The 16,184-nt window shown below is 40.8% G+C and overlaps 1 protein-coding gene across 5 annotated transcripts; it reads left to right on the top strand.

Moving 5' to 3' along the window:
• Positions 1-8,761: 8,761 nt before the first annotated feature.
• Positions 8,762-16,103, top strand: LOC6731358 (putative gustatory receptor 28b). 5 transcript variants are annotated; one of them, XM_016178769.2, is made up of 3 exons: positions 8,762-9,445; positions 15,169-15,729; positions 15,794-16,103. In XM_016178769.2, the coding sequence occupies exons 1-3, from the start codon at positions 8,777-8,779 to the stop codon at positions 15,920-15,922; spliced, it is 1,359 nt and encodes a 452-aa protein (XP_016023950.1). In that variant the 5' UTR covers positions 8,762-8,776; the 3' UTR covers positions 15,923-16,103. The 5 variants fall into 5 exon arrangements, with proteins under 5 accessions (XP_016023950.1, XP_016023951.1, XP_016023949.1 ...); XM_016178770.2 differs by lacking the exon at positions 8,762-9,445 and adding an exon at positions 10,306-11,046; XM_016178768.3 differs by lacking the exon at positions 8,762-9,445 and adding an exon at positions 12,175-12,936.
• The last annotated feature ends 81 nt before the right edge of the window (positions 16,104-16,184 follow it).

Here is a 16,184-nt window from a genome sequence, read left to right as displayed (position 1 = left end):
ATATCCATACATAAAAACCATGAAAATTGTATGCAAATTTATATTGGTTTATTGATGTGCGACTGGTAGTGATTATGACCAACTTGGCAACTCGAAATTACATCTTATATAAACTATTTGCTTGCCACTAGATCCGTATTTAAATAAGTTGGCTAAGCTGAGATTTCATTTTACTGACAATGACTCAAAACGCGTGCTAAACGTTGTCTGTTCTTCGAAAAACAAACTAATTAGCCTGAACAAATCCAAATAGACTGATAATTAGTTTAAATAAAAAAAAATGACTGAAAGAGCTAAAATAATTAAAGAAAAAAAGGCCTGGGGTGAATTTATTTGGAAGTAAAGAAACCTCAAAAACAATTTCTGAACCGTAACTGACCTAGCCCAAAAAACTGACCTATCCAAAGTCTAGAAACTGCCGGTCCCACTGTTCATACAGTCCGGAAAGTACGTATATGCTCATAAGTCAGTGACATTCCAGTACTCCAGCATTTCTGGCTCAACTGAAGCCCAGAGTTTGTCCCATGAATACCAAACTAATAAATACTCGCAGTTAATGGAGAAAGTTGCCCGAGTTCGAGGCTCCGAGGCCCGTCCATGGTTATGCATTACACATATTGCTGGGTCTTTCAGTTGACCAGGCCAATATTCGAAACTCTTCCGCCTGATAAGACTGTTGCTCAGGCCTTTTGTCTTGGCCACGCGCAATTGCATGTTTTTTTCCCCCTTTTCACGGCTTGTAAATTTTGTAATTTAAATTTCCGTTGCCTCATTTGCTCTTCCTATTTCAAGCACTACCAATATGTTTGGTTTATTTGCTATATGACAGGTTGTTTCTGTGGCTAATTGCCGTGGGTAAGGGCATTGGCAGCTGCTGAAATATTTCCGAACCGATTGTCTTCGCCTCTCTTTTTTTTCGGGGCACTTGCTCCCAAGTAGCTCTTATTTTGTCTCACTTTTGTTTGGCTTTTAATTTTTTTCGACCTGGCTTTTGTATCTCGGGCTTGTTTTCTTTTCTTATGCAATACTTGCTTTATTGAACATTTCAACAAAGGCACTTGTAAACGAAAATTGTGGGAGAAAGGCGCGTTTTTTTTTTTGCTTTTTTTTTGCGGCCTAATGACTAATGATGATTTTAGGCTCTTGAAATGGTTATTTATTTATATAATTCACCTGTGCGGCGTGCAAAAAGCAACCTTCAAAACGTGCTCAATAACCAAATAAATATTACAAAATACTGCGGCAAAAAGCAGTCGAAATCTTTGAAAGATGTTTTCCTAAGCACATCTGTGCAACATTCCGAATCCGAATTGTTAGATAATTAATTCCAAGCCACTTGTGCTGACTTCGTGGTTGCATCTTCCAAACATTTTAGTTGTTTTTTTTTTTTGCCAAACCCCTCCCACCTGCTGTACTCACCACCCCCCAAACATGGCAATTAATCTCCGTCTTATACATTACATTTTACAGCAGTCTCTGCATGGCTCGAAGCAACTGGTTTTTTACTGGATTTTTCTTCTCAGATGGCAAGCAAATTTTATTTATGTATCACGATCCTTAAGCATTTTCTTAGGCAGCGTAAAATCGTAAAAAAAATTGTCATTAGTTTCTAATAGCGAGGCAGGTGTCTAAGTTACATGTTGCACAGGGTATATATATATTAAATTGTTAAAAAACTAGTTATAAGTTATGTGCATATAAATATGATTGCAGGATTTCCCAATAACTCCAAATCTATTAAAATCCCTTATGTAAGATAAGACAAAAAGGAGTTTTAACTAAGCTATTTCATTATTTACCTATTTTTTTATTATTTGTTTTTAAGACCAGGTTTGACTTTACGAGATTCATCTGCCGTCTTAGAACCCCTTCAACTTAATTTAAACTGCCAAGATCTGCCTCTGCCATTTCCTGTTAATTAGAAATCAATCGACAAGAAGACGTTTCTCCAGAGAAAACTTCGAGAAACTTGCACTTGCAGGTTGTTTGTAGAACGAAGCCGAAGACAAGACGAGTTTCAGCTTTTTAAGCACCACCTTGTTGCGGTGCGATGACAGTAATTATAAAGAAGACGGATTTTCCACCTGCAAAACCCACTTGATGGCTTGTTGCAACAACATCCCACCTTTGTGTATCTAGATAACTCGCTTTTGATGGCGTCGAGGTCTCTTTTTAGTGCTAATTAGAATGTTTGCGCCTGCTGTTGCGCCACCTGTGCCGTGGGTCAACCACTTTGACCTCTTTTCACGGAGTTACCGCAGAAAAGGGAGCAGGATGCTGCCGTTATGAAAGTTGCAGGCGGATGCGACCACTTAATTGCCTGGTCGCGGTCTGGTCTTGGCCAGATCTGGCTGCTCTCGTCTTGGCCCGAAGAAGAAGCCGCTGGCCAACAGTAAACAATATGCAGAAAAACTGGACAGACTGTAGAAGAAAGTCTGTCAACTGCGGCCAGTTTCGGACCACCAGACCAACAGACAGCCAGACAGGCTGAAGGAGCGTTACTTTTACTGGTCAAGAGGCGACAGCACCTGCAGCTTACTGGTTTTCGCGGATGATGAGCAAAACACTGAAATTCCACAGACAGTGCAGCGCTCAAAAACAATAACAATGAAGCGAAATGATAGTGAAAATGGTCATGTTTCTTCTTTCAGTTTTTGGTCATCACATAAAATCGTATTTATATGTGCAGGCCATATGCCATATCGATAAATATTGACAGCGCGTCAAGTTGAATTAGGAGCAGGGAATGGTGGTGGATAGTGAGAGGTTCAAGTGGAATCTTCTCAATTGTCAGCGACCATCTTTCACTTTCATCTTCGGAGCAGGCGCTAATGAGTAGCTCAAATTTTTGTCATGGTCAGATAAATAAACATGCTAGTGTAGGTACTGAAAATCTACAAAATGAGAGAGTCTTTTCTTAGAATCCGCGCCTAGAAAAATCTCTAGTTCATCAATTTTAAGACTTATACCATACTAGTTCAAACGAAGATTTTATTAAAAGCAAACTAGTTTTATCAAATGGCATTGGAGGTAAATGTTAAATGAAACCAATTTTAGAAATAGAATTTCACTGTCTTCAAAACATGGCAGACTTTTCTAATAGCAGACTTTTTAATATATGAATGTGGATAACCAAACCCTAATGACTGACACAGCACTTATTTTTGCAGACCCTATATTAAGTACGCACAACCATTGCAGTCAGTAAATTGGGACCCATTGTGATCAAAAAAATTGTCATTTCTTTTCAAGACCCACAAAATTCGCATATGAAAAACCGGAAAAGAGGCGGAAAAGATACGCCCACTGCCGAAAAACTTTCCATTCCTTTAAGCAGAATCCATTTCACAGAGTGACGAGAGGAGATTTTTTGCCAAGACTTTCCCGCATTCCGAGGAGATGAATTATTTCATTGTCAATTGGAGACGGAATCGTGACTGGAGATTTCTACTGTGGAATTTTCGGAGATTGCAGACCAAAAGAGGACAGCTGTTAGTCCTCCTCCGCAATTGCGGATGATGGGAAAATTTACGGCATTGAAATTGTTAAACCGTTGACCTGTCAAAGCCGACTTTAAATAGCTATACAAGTGAGGTCATCTCCAGTTGCAGCTGTAAAAATGTCAAAGCGCCTCTTATCAAGTTTTTGTTACTGCTAGCCATAAAATATTATTGGCATGTTGGTTTTAGACTTTACGACCCCCATACTCTGTGCAGTAGCAGCAGTAGCTTACAGCTGGCGCAGCCTGACATTTTGGCAATTACTACCCGAATTTTTGCATGCTGCTGGAAAATTAGATTTTCCACTCATTTGCACTGCCAACATATTGCGTAATCTTCTGCTTCACTGCATGGCCCTGGGTGTGGGTGGTTGTCAGCTAAAAACAGGCCGAAATGAGGCCAGAAATGAAGAAAAACAACTCACTCATTGTTGGGTTAACTAACAGCCTTTTTCACACTATTTGCAATGTTCTTTAAACTGACAGAATACGACGTGACAGAATTAATTGTGGTAGGTCGGCACAGAATTTAATCAAAATTTGATTTGTCATTGCCGGTTCTAAGCCAAAATGTAATTGTTGTGTTGTTCCATTCACTTCCAAGCTCGATTCTCATAATTTAACACCCATCCCAAACTCAATGTAAAGCTTAAAGTACTCTTTCTTGTATTCCTAATTTTCTTTATATCAATTTATTCTGACCGCCAATATTAAAACCAAATATCTCTAAAATAAGATAACACTTCTCTGACGTCACTTGTCCTTAAAGGATATGGCATGTGATGAGCGATAATCACCTTTTGATTGAAACGAACGACACAAAGCGGGGCTCAAAACTCGATAAGGGAACAGCACAGATATCCAAGCTTAAAATGTTGTTGTGGGAACAACCGCACGCAACGATTCACTTTTACCAACTGAACGCAGTGGCGATCTTGCCAGGGTTTATAGCTTGGCCCCAAAAAGCCAAACAAACCAAAAAGAGCAAAAACGGTCGTCGGTTCGATGTTCGAACGTGCTTCAAACCGGGCTGGAGGCTTGGCTTATACGAGTGATCGAGTGCTCCGTGGGGGCAAAAAACAGACACCAACAAAATTGGCCTAAACAGCGGGGGTCTTTTTAGCCGGAGACGAGCTTGGAATGCATTCGATGGCTAATTGAGTTAGTTGCAGCTACTGCTGCCATAAATGTGTCAGTGTGCTACTGGTTTGAGGTCTATAACTTGGAGTGTCGAGTGCATCTTGCTGCCTCGAACATGTTGCAGCAGCAAGTTCGCTGCTTGAGTCTTTTGTTTTTCATATTTTGCAAAATTAATAAGTGCGAAAAGGCAAATCGCATTGATGACCGTTACAAGCTTTGTTTAGTGAAATGATTATGCATTTATGTTTGATTTTATTTTAATTGTTTTCCGCTAAACCGAATTGCCTTCGGGTTAAATTTTTGTATGTATTTTTTTTTACATTTATGTAACAATTGTATATTTTTTGACTCTTCGATACAAAGCAAAACGGTGTCAATAAAATCAATGGAGCTTAAATTGCTTCCGGCACAATTTGCTCATCATTAGCCAAAAGGTGTTGAAGAAGCGAGCGAAAAGGGCAGCGCAAAGATAACGAAAAATGGAAAAATAAACACAAGCTAAAATATGTTTAAATTGTTAAAAATGAATTTCAGCTGCCTTTGTGGGCCTACTCAATTTGATTAATGTGATTTCTTGATTTGCCTAATGAGAGCATAGGAAAATAATTCATTAATTTTCATTGTGCTCGACCCAATAATATTGCTTAATAACGTTGGTATTTATCCCAGTAAGCAGCCTCCAATGCTGCAGCTGCTCAAGTTCACCCCTACAAGGCGAATCAGCTTCTGATTTGTTCCAAGTGTCCTCTCACGCACCTCGAGCTCATCTTCAAATTGCATCTCGAGCATACTTTAACATAAAACATGAAAATATAGCCGATGTGAGGTCGCTCGGTAAATTAAATTTAATTGCATTTTCAGCAGTTGCGAAGTGCGGTGGAGTGCCAGCCAACAACTTCAAATCGATTTGAAATCGCTTTAAATTTGCCAAGATACGGGTGCATCTTTTTTGTATACTCTAAACAGAGGTTGAGCGGACAACAGATTAATTGAGTTAATTATAGAAATCATTAATTTTAAGTCGACAAACCATAAAATACGGAGAAATATAGGTTTGGCCAACGCTTTTAAGAATATCAAAATGTCAACTTTAACACATCTTTAGACAAAGTGAAGTTGTGAAACGGAATGATTATGTCACCATAAATTATTAAAACTGGCTATGAAAAGTTTAAATGAGTTTTCTTTGTTAAAAATACTATGTAATTTTTATGTTCCATTAAAAACACTAATGATCATACAACCCAAATACATTTTTAATGAATGTGAAAGAATTACATCAGAGTGTTAGACAAAATTAAAAAATAATTTATTTTCAAGTGCAATATTTTAAAATAAAATAAATGAACTTAAGAACATCTACTTTATGGTCTGACTAGCTAACAGCAATATGTAATATCCCTATAAGAGTATTGTGAGGCTCGTAACTCTGTACTTAGCCTGCATTTCTTGCTTTTTGCTGTGACTTTGAACGCATTTGCTTAAGTGATTTATGCATCCGAACATCCGATCTCGAAATGAGTCGAAGCAGCAGATGTGTGAAATCATTAAGTGTGAACAGCTCCAAACTTTGATCGTCATAATGATGGAGCCCCGAACTTGAACTTGAAGAACGCTGACTTGCAAAAGGCCGCCGCACCAAAAAAACAACACGAATCTGTTTCCAAAATATATACACAATCCAAAAAGCATATCCATGGCTGCGGCTGCAATTAGATCTGCACTCCACTCCAAATGGGTTACCCAGAGGCGAGCAACAATTAAAAATGGGTCTTGGCGGTGGAGCAACAATAAAAGTTAAAGCTCCGCTTACCATGAAGTTAAGTACGAGAGACCTTAGGCGTCACGGATGGATATATCGTATCTATATACAAACGCACGAGACGCTGATATTTTATGGCCCTCGGCGGATGCTCACGACTGTTGTGGGATTGAGGTGCTCCATTGCCTGCAATTCCACTTTCCTTTGCCAAATACTTAACAAAATTGGCAAAATCCCACGCAGCCTCGATGCCACATACTCATAATTGGGTCGCTTAATCTATCATTTGACATCTCTGATCCCCGCCGCCCTCTGACAACTTTTTAATTACAATTGGGCTCATTGTTTGAGCCGCGATTTCTGGCTTACATTTTGCGGTTACGCAACGTTCGGATTGCGTGGCGATTGCCAGAGGAAAGTCATCATTAGATTGACATAAAAACTCTTTATCTGGCTCATTGCGAGTTGGTGAAAAAATAACTTTAGGCCTTACAAAATAGGCTTATTTATTTGAAAGTAAATGTACCTTTTTTTGCTGATAAAGTGCATGTTTTTGCACAATTAACAATAAAGGAAAAATGAAAATGGCCATTTGGCAGGTGCTTACTATGCTTAATCTTCACTTTCTTTAATTAAGATGCTTAAGACAAAAAAACAAACTATTTCATTGAAATATTCTGGACAGTAATTAAGCTTTTTTCAGGGACAGGTGGAGCAGCCTAAAAAAATTAGTTGCCTTTTAAAAAGAAGTGCGGGCACAAAGCGTGAGCAATGATAAATTACAATAACACAACATAATTAACTTTGAGCTGGGGCGATGATGCTAATTAACATCTTCTACTGTCTTGGCGAATATAGATGTCGATGGGTTACCACGTTTACAAACAGACATATATATATATATATATATATATATCTGAGGTTGCCATAACCCAGTGACTGACTTTGACTGTTTACCGCATCACGTGGCGTCGCCACCTTGGGTTCTGTAACTCATCGCATCTTCGTAGCCAAAAAGCAACATCTATTTCGCCACTCTTTGGTGGCCAAAATGTCAGAGGTTTCTACGGAGCTCGTAGATTTGTGGATTCGGTCAGCTGCCGATTATCCAAACCATTTTCCGCCATCAACAATTATTTATTTTATTTATGTGCGGTTTATAGATATTTTTTTATTCACTTTTTTTTGTCAATTGAGGAAAGCCTTCATCGTTTTTGGCCCTGAAATAAATTCGCATCAAACCGCTTGGAATCTTAAATTGTTCAAATAATTGTTTGGTTCAGTTCAGTTTTGGCCAAGGAAAACATTTACCCAGCTTTGTTTGTTATACTTAATTTCGTACACTATTTATTTGGGCTTTGTTTTCTTTAAATTGAATAAATAATTACATTTTATTATAAGGTTAAACGCGGGAACGAAAAAGAAATATCAATTGGTAAGTTATTGCAGACTTTAAAAATAATTGCTCTATTTTTAAACAACTTTGAAATGCAAAGCCAACGGAAATTCAATTCGCCTGAAACCTTTTCATTTCACTATAAATCGATTTAGGTATTTCACTTGCAAATTCTCACTTTCGTATATCATTTTGTGGCACATACTTAGCGTTGCATTGCGTTGCACGTGTGAAAAATAAAGAAAAAAGTTAGGATGCATTTCATTTAACGCCGGCGCCATTGTCATAGAAAATCTAAAAAGAAAAACGCAAAATTTCGGGGGAGACACTCTTGTTATTGTTTCGACTGGCGGTTGTTAGCCAAATTGTGCGACAAAAATTCTGAGCCAGCCAGCCACATGATTTGTTGCATTGTGGCACGAAGTTGGGTTGGAGTCGAGTGCTCTGGGAGCTCATTAGGCCGGGGGGGTCCATTACGCAATCTCGTTTGCATTGTTGAGTTTACTGGCAGCAGATGAAGATGATGGCGGTACTAGTTGGCCCGCTCTCTTGTTTGGATTTGTTTATGCGCAGTTTCGTTAATGTGGACTTTTGTCTTGCTGCATTCTAACATAAATATTATGCTAAACTCGGTTTTTATAATAGGATTTCGAAACGCTTACTCTCCAAGCTCTAAGAAAAGAATTCTCCTTTCACTATTCTCGGAATATACATGTTCCACCTCTTCAAAAGCGTGTTGACTGGGTTTCTATGCACATTACTTATTTGCTTTGTAATTAATTGACCGAATGTAGATTAGGATATCATTCCCTTAGATAACAATTGATGAAATTCAAATTAAGCCAGTTGCCATAGCTGCACAGCCAACAACAGCAATTACCATATCTCCGCAATTTAATCTGCGATAAGCTATGCACTTCAGCGAAATGAATCCAACTCAAATTTTGACGAGGAAGCGTAATTTATTCGGATTTGAGCAATGATCCGCTGTGGATTGGACATTTTTCGCGGCTGCCGAGGACGAATCCGCTACTGGTTGAGCGCCCGGGATTGCTATGGCTCCATTTCCTTGATGGTGGCCATTGCCTTTGCTCTGGGCATCACACCGTTTCTGGTGAGGCGAAACGCGCTGGGGGAAACTTCCTTGGAGCAGTCCTGGTATGGATTCCTAAATGCCATTTTGCGCTGGCTGCTGCTCGCCTACTGCTACAGCTACATTAACCTGAGCAACGAGAGTCTGATTGGCTATTTCATGAGGAACCATGTGTCCCAGATAAGCACACGAGTCCATGACGTCGGAGGCATTATAGCGGCCGTGTTCACCTTTATTTTGCCGCTACTCCTGCGAAAACACTTCCTGAAATCTGTCAAGAATATGGTGCAGGTGGATACACAACTAGAGCGTTTGCGATGTCCTGTCGATTTCAATACGGTTGTGGGCCAGGTGGTCCTGGTCATATTGGCGGTAGTTCTCCTGGATACCGTCCTGCTGACAACTGGCTTAGTTTGCCTTGCCAAAATGGAGGTGTACGCTTCGTGGCAACTCACCTTCATTTTTGTCTACGAGCTCCTGGCCATTTCCATCACCATCTGCATGTTCTGTCTGATGACCAGGACAGTTCAGCGTCGAATCACCTGCCTCCACAAGGTGAGTGATGAGAAGATAACAATATTTGTGGGTTGAGTATTAGTATTTACTATGTGTCCTATTCAATTAAAACATCTCAACTCAATACGGTGTAGTGAGTATACACAGTTCATCTACAGCGAATAACCAGCCATCCAATCATCATATATCACCTGTCAATCAGTGTAATCCCTCGTTCCCTGTGCCCAAGGAGTAAGCTGAGTGGAGAAATCTGATCAGCTTATGGCTAAAGCAATGGCCAGGAACGATTCCCCATCGATATCCTTCACCTTCATTACCATATCCACCCAGTCACCGAGTGTGACCAGATATGCGATTACTCGAGTGTCTCTTGATAATGAAGACAATGAATTGCTCGTCACGAAGCAAACTCGCATGGATGCTCACGCTCTTGACGGGGGAATATCTTTAAAGTCTAGCGACAGAATTAAACTCAAGTCGTATCCGTTTTCAAGGACACGGTGATGCTGATGATGCTATCCTAGCAAATATGTACATTTAGCCAAATTCGTGGTGATTTTCTTTCCATGTACCCCCCAAGATATAAACATTACTCACTTATTCTTATTTTGTCTTTTTTATTAACATAATTTATATCCATTTTATTTGTTTGTGTGCATAAAATTTCTCAAAGCCATCACTGGCAGCTTGATAGAGTGAGAAAACGATAACACTTGTTGCTATTGCCCGCCACTTGTTGTTGTGAGTCCTAGACAACATGATAATGAGCTTTCGCCAGCCGGCATTTCGTTTTTATATCCCCTCTTCGCCCACTTCACGCGACCCCCCGTCCTTTTATTATCCTTTAGCTCACTTCGTTTGCATCCGTCGCGTGGCAATCGCCATTTTTCCTATTCACCAGCCAGTTCGCGTTGACACTTTCACCCGAACGGTTGTGCGATACGCCGTGCTCTGTTTTCATTTCCGCTTCCGGTGTGCATTAGTTCGATTTCGCCACTATGTCCGCCCTGCGTCGGGTGCGCAAATACTTTATATCCTCTCAGGTCTACGAGGCACTGCGTCCACTGTTCTTCCTAACGTTTCTATACGGACTGACGCCATTTCATGTGGTCAGACGAAAGATGGGGGAATCCTACTTGAAGATGTCCTGTTTCGGTGTCTTCAACATCTTCATTTACATCTGCCTCTGTGGATTCTGCTACATCTCATCCCTGAGACAGGGAGAATCCATTGTGGGTTACTTCTTCCGCACGGAAATCTCCACAATCGGTGATCGTCTGCAGATCTTTAATGGCTTGATAGCTGGTGCTGTGATTTATACTTCGGCAATCCTAAAACGCTGCAAGCTTTTGGGCACACTGACCATTCTACACAGCTTGGATACGAACTTCTCGAACATTGGAATACGCGTGAAATACTCGAGGATTTTCCGGTACTCGTTACTCGTACTGATCTTCAAGCTACTGATCCTGGGTGTTTATTTCGTTGGAGTTTTCCGGCTGCTCGTCTCCCTGGATGTCACACCTTCGTTCTGCGTTTGCATGACATTTTTTCTGCAACATTCGGTTGTCTCCATAGCGATTTGTTTGTTCTGCGTGATTGCCTTCAGTTTCGAGCGGCGCCTCAGTATCATCAATCAGGTGAGTGGGGGTAATGGGTTTCAGTACGACCAGCAAGTACAGGTAAATATTTACCTGCAGCAGGTGGAGACAGCGCGTCTGGGATGCGTGACTTGGATTGTAGTCGGGGACTCGCTATCATCGCTTTTATTACTCAACCACAAATCAGGCGTGAAAATTAATTTATGTAAAGCCATGGTTACATACCGCAAACTCTCATCAAACTAGATTATTTGCTATGATTCCACTAGACATGTTTAGTAATTACGTTTGCTTTTTGGGTGGAGGTGGTCAGCAAATAACACAGCCTAGACTGTTTTATCAACAAGGTCTGCTTGGCAATGGATTAAGTTTCTCTATAGGGCATATGAATCATTCGATTAAAATGTGTTGTCTACGTCAAGGCGCTTAAATAAATTTAACACTTTGCTGCATCCCATTCCATTTTTCAATATTTAATAAATTTCAACAAATACACAATCCGTTCAGTACTTCAAAGTATAACATGACCAAAACAAAGACGCCATTTCGTATTCACAAAAATGTAATTTCTCTTCCCACTTTGCTGTTTCGAATACGAAATGATTCAATTTCAAGGCTTCTGGGAACTGTGCTTATCATAAATTTGCAACAATATTTCTTACTTCTACGCATTGCCTAAACCAACCGAAAATGTCAATGACCCCTCATAACCGATAAAACGAATGAGTAATATCCGATGTCTTTAATAATGGCCATAATTCCAACGTAACTAACCAAATCTCATCTACACGCAGGACGTGAAATACTAAAGCCTGTCGAACAATTGACATAAATTCATTCTCGCTCTTCACGGAAGCCGTGAAATTAATTTGGCTTAAGAGGGTCTCTGGTCACTCATTGATCTAAATAGGGATATAGACATGGAAAACTTCCCTTAACGTGGGGAAATCGTTGGATTGCCCTGGGGAAATAATTCCCCGGCGGGTTGCGCCATTAATTAAAATGCAACAGCTAGAGCTAATAGGTTAATGGTCGAAACATAAGCGGACAACAGCTTGTCTAGACCCGAGGTACATATAAAAATGGGAAAATTATTTACTTTTCCAAACCCACCCACAAATTTCCTGGTCCGACGACTCCTGGTGAAATGCAAATCATTTGCGGTCCCTGGCGTCAGTCGCCGGTTGAAGCTCAAACGAAGCGGTCATGGACATTGAAACGGCCAAGGAGCCGGTGAATCCAACGGATACTCCGGACATAGAAGTGGCTCCCGGACTGTGCCAGCCCTTGCGTCGTAGATTTCGGCGATTTTTTACCGCCAAACAGCTGTACGAGTGCCTGCGTCCGGTGTTCCATGTGACCTACATCCACGGACTCACCTCCTTCTACATTAGTTGCGATAGTAAAACCGGCAAGAGAGCCATCAAGAAAACCATTTTCGGCTACATCAATGGAATCATGCACATCGCCATGTTTGTCTTTGCCTATAGCCTTACGATTTATAACAATTGCGAGTCGGTGGCCAGCTACTTCTTTCGGTCCCGCATCACCTATTTCGGGGATTTGATGCAGATAGTGAGTGGATTCATTGGAGTTACTGTCATCTACCTGACGGCCTTTGTACCAAACCATCGATTGGAGCGTTGCCTCCAGAAGTTTCACACCATGGACGTGCAACTCCAGACGGTGGGCGTGAAGATCATGTACAGCAAGGTGCTGCGATTTAGCTACATGGTCCTGATCTCCATGTTCCTCGTAAACGTGCTCTTTACCGGCGGCACCTTCTCGGTTCTGTACTCCTCGCAAGTGGCGCCCACCATGGCCCTGCACTTCACCTTCCTCATCCAGCACACGGTCATCGCCATTGCCATTGCCGTCTTCAGCTGCTTCACATATCTGGTGGAGATGCGACTGGTGATGGTCAATAAGGTAAGGGAGTCAATTCCATGGGCGGCACTTAGAAAGAAAGAAAGTTGGAACACCTTGTTTTGTTTTCCACAAGGTGACAAATTATTCCTTGTCCTTCCTAATATATGTATAAATAATCAAAACCGTTATCGTTTAGCAACTATTCAACTAGTTAGCTGCTTTAATTGTGTATTTCCCATGAGGACACTAAAATAGTAACGACATAATATTTTTCCATTTAGTACGCCAGTGTTTTCAATTTCATTCAGTTGATTCAATTAAATTAATTAGCCCACACAAACAGTGACCGTGAACCCGCCAACCGGAGGACATCAACTCCCACTTTATAATTTCATAACGCTAGAAACCTGCAGAAACTACCATTAAATGAGAACTTTGTCGGTGGCTGATGGACGGGTTTACATTACCTGACCTGTCAACGGCGAAAAGTAGACAATATTAAACCGCCACGACGTTCAAGGTGTGGATCATAAATACTTTAAAAGCCAATCACTGATGAATTGTATCCGGGGCGGTGATATAAAAGCAAGTTGAACTGGACTCTGAAGGAGTTCTTTCTTTTTCGGCAACAATGCACCGCATTTAATACATACTACAAATATTTCAAAAATACGTTAAGGAAATGTCATTTCTCTTTTGTGATCTTTTCAAACCTCGAGATGCTTTCGGAGCAGAGCAAACCTTGCTTTTCTACACCTATCTGCTCGGTTTGACCCCTTTTCGTTTGAGGGGTCAGGCTGGAGAGAGGCAGTTTCATCTAAGTAAAATCGGCTATCTGAATGCTTTTCTTCAGTTGAGTTTCTTCAGCTACTGCTTTTTGGCCGCTCTCATCGAACAGCAGAGTATTGTTGGCTACTTTTTCAAATCCGAAATATCTCAAATGGGAGACTCACTGCAAAAATTCATCGGCATGACTGGAATGTCGATACTGTTCCTCTGCAGCAGCATTCGCGTTAGATTGCTCATTCGTATATGGGATCGTATATCCTGTATAGATGATCGTTTTCTTAACTTGGGCGTATGCTTCAATTATCCCGCCATTATGCGATTGAGACTTCTACAGATCTTCCTCATTAATGGCGTGCAATTGGGCTATTTGATTAGTTCCAACTGGATGCTGTTGGGAAATGATGTGCGACCCATTTACACAGCAATTGTGGCGTTCTATGTGCCCCAAATATTTCTACTAAGCATTGTTATGCTGTTTAACGCTACTTTACATCGTCTTTGGCAACATTTCACTGTACTAAATCAGGTGGGTTAAGCTGAAATGAAACTTAATCTTTAACAACAGAAACCATCAGAATTTACCCACTAAGCTCACTAAGTCATTCTAAAGCCTTTAAACCTCGCAAAGCACTAGCTCTTCAGCTAATTAAATATATATCCCTCGTATAACTTATTGACACTATCCGTCGTTTTATGAGCCTCGCAATTCATTTGCGTTGTGAGATTGTAATCCCATTTTGCGTATTCCACGGACACAATGACTTCATTGAGCAGCCAGCCATACACCATGGGGCTCCTTAGGCGAATGGTTGGGAAATCGGGCAACCGACCACACGACGTATACACCTGCTATCGACTGACCATATTCATGGCACTTTGCCTCGGAATTGTGCCGTATTACGTGACCATATCTTCAGAAGGCAGAGGAAAACTAACATCCTCGTACATCGGCTACATCAACATCATCATACGAATGGCCATATATATGGGCAACTCATTCTACGGCGCCGTCAATCGGGATACGTTGATGTCCAACTTTTTCCTTACGGACATATCGAATGTGATAGATGCTTTGCAAAAGATCAACGGAATGCTGGGAATATTTGCCATATTACTTATATCGCTGCTGAACCGGAAGGAATTGCTGAAACTGCTGGCCCTATTCGATGGACTTGAGACGGAGGCGTTTCCACGCGTGGGCGTGGCAATGCAGCAGGTTGCAGCTAATAAGAAAATGAATCGATTGGTTATGATCCTGGTGGGCAGTATGGTGGCATATATAACCTGTAGTTTTCTGATGATCGGTTTGAGAGACACGGCCACATTTTCCATCTCAGCGGTGATTAGTTATTTTTCACCACATTTTATCGTGTGCGCGATTTCTTTTCTGGCTGGAAATGTAATGATCAAATTACGCATATATCTGGGTGCTCTTAACGAGGTTAAGTTGGTTGGACATTTCTAATATTTCAACTTATATTTCCTATTTATTTCTACTTATAGGTGTTGAAGAACCTAGCCCATCAATGGGACACCCGAAGCCTCAAGGCAGTGACTCAAAAACAGCGTTCTCTACAATGTCTGGACTCATTTTCCATGTACACCATTGTAACCAAGGATCCTGCAGAGATTATACAGGAGTCCATGGAGATACATCATCTCATTTGCGAGGCCGCTGCCACGGCCAACAAATATTTTACCTACCAACTGCTGACCATTATATCCATAGCATTTCTGATCATCGTTTTCGATGCGTACTATGTTCTGGAGACCCTGCTGGGAAAATCGAAGCGCGAAAGCAAGTTCAAAACTGTGGAATTTGTGACGTTTTTCTCGTGTCAAATGATCCTGTATTTGATCGCCATAATTTCCATTGTCGAGGGCAGTAATCGCGCCATCAAAAAGAGCGAGAAAACTGGAGGCATAGTGCACTCCCTACTCAATAAAACCAAAAGTGCTGAGGTCAAGGAGAAACTGCAGCAATTCTCCATGCAGTTGATGCATCTCAAAATTAATTTCACCGCTGCCGGTCTGTTCAACATCGACCGCACTTTGTATTTCACGGTTAGTTGCTACACATGTCTACATATTTTCGTCATTTCCCTAATGAAACAATCATTTACAACAGATCAGCGGGGCCTTGACCACTTATCTCATCATCTTGCTGCAGTTCACATCCAATTCCCCCAACAATGGCTATGGGAATGGCAGCTCTTGCTGTGAGACCTTCAATAATATGACGAATCATACGCTTTAGATGTGCTATCGATGTCATTACAATATGGGGGATGGAAATCGAAGGAAGTCGATGGAGCCGGTGAAATGGTATAGAATACGTCCAGCAGAATGTGTATTTTTTGTAAATGTTATTGTTGTTGCTAAAAAAGTGTTTTCTGTCAATATGAACCAACGATTGGAAATAAATTTTTAATCGGTTACATAGATAGTGTTTTAAATTGGTAATGAGAAACTTCAGAAACTAGTAGTAGCTAAAAATTGGAACAATTAGATATAAAGTT

This window comes from Drosophila simulans, chromosome 2L (assembly GCF_016746395.2).
Source record: "Drosophila simulans strain w501 chromosome 2L, Prin_Dsim_3.1, whole genome shotgun sequence".
NCBI classification, from domain to species: domain Eukaryota; kingdom Metazoa; phylum Arthropoda; class Insecta; order Diptera; family Drosophilidae; genus Drosophila; species Drosophila simulans.
Note: the sequence above shows the minus strand (reverse complement) of the source record. Positions and strands in the feature narration are given on the sequence as shown.

Bases quoted from the DNA above. Each gene is read 5' to 3' on its own strand.
- LOC6731358 (XM_016178768.3), top strand. From the start codon at position 12,214: ATGGACATTGAAACGGCCAAGGAGCCGGTGAATCCAACGGATACTCCG. The intron at 12,937-15,168 runs GTAAGGGAGTCA...TTCTACTTATAG, and splicing joins GACTGGTGATGGTCAATAAG to GTGTTGAAGAACCTAGCCCA. The intron at 15,730-15,793 runs GTTAGTTGCTAC...CATTTACAACAG, and splicing joins ACCGCACTTTGTATTTCACG to ATCAGCGGGGCCTTGACCAC.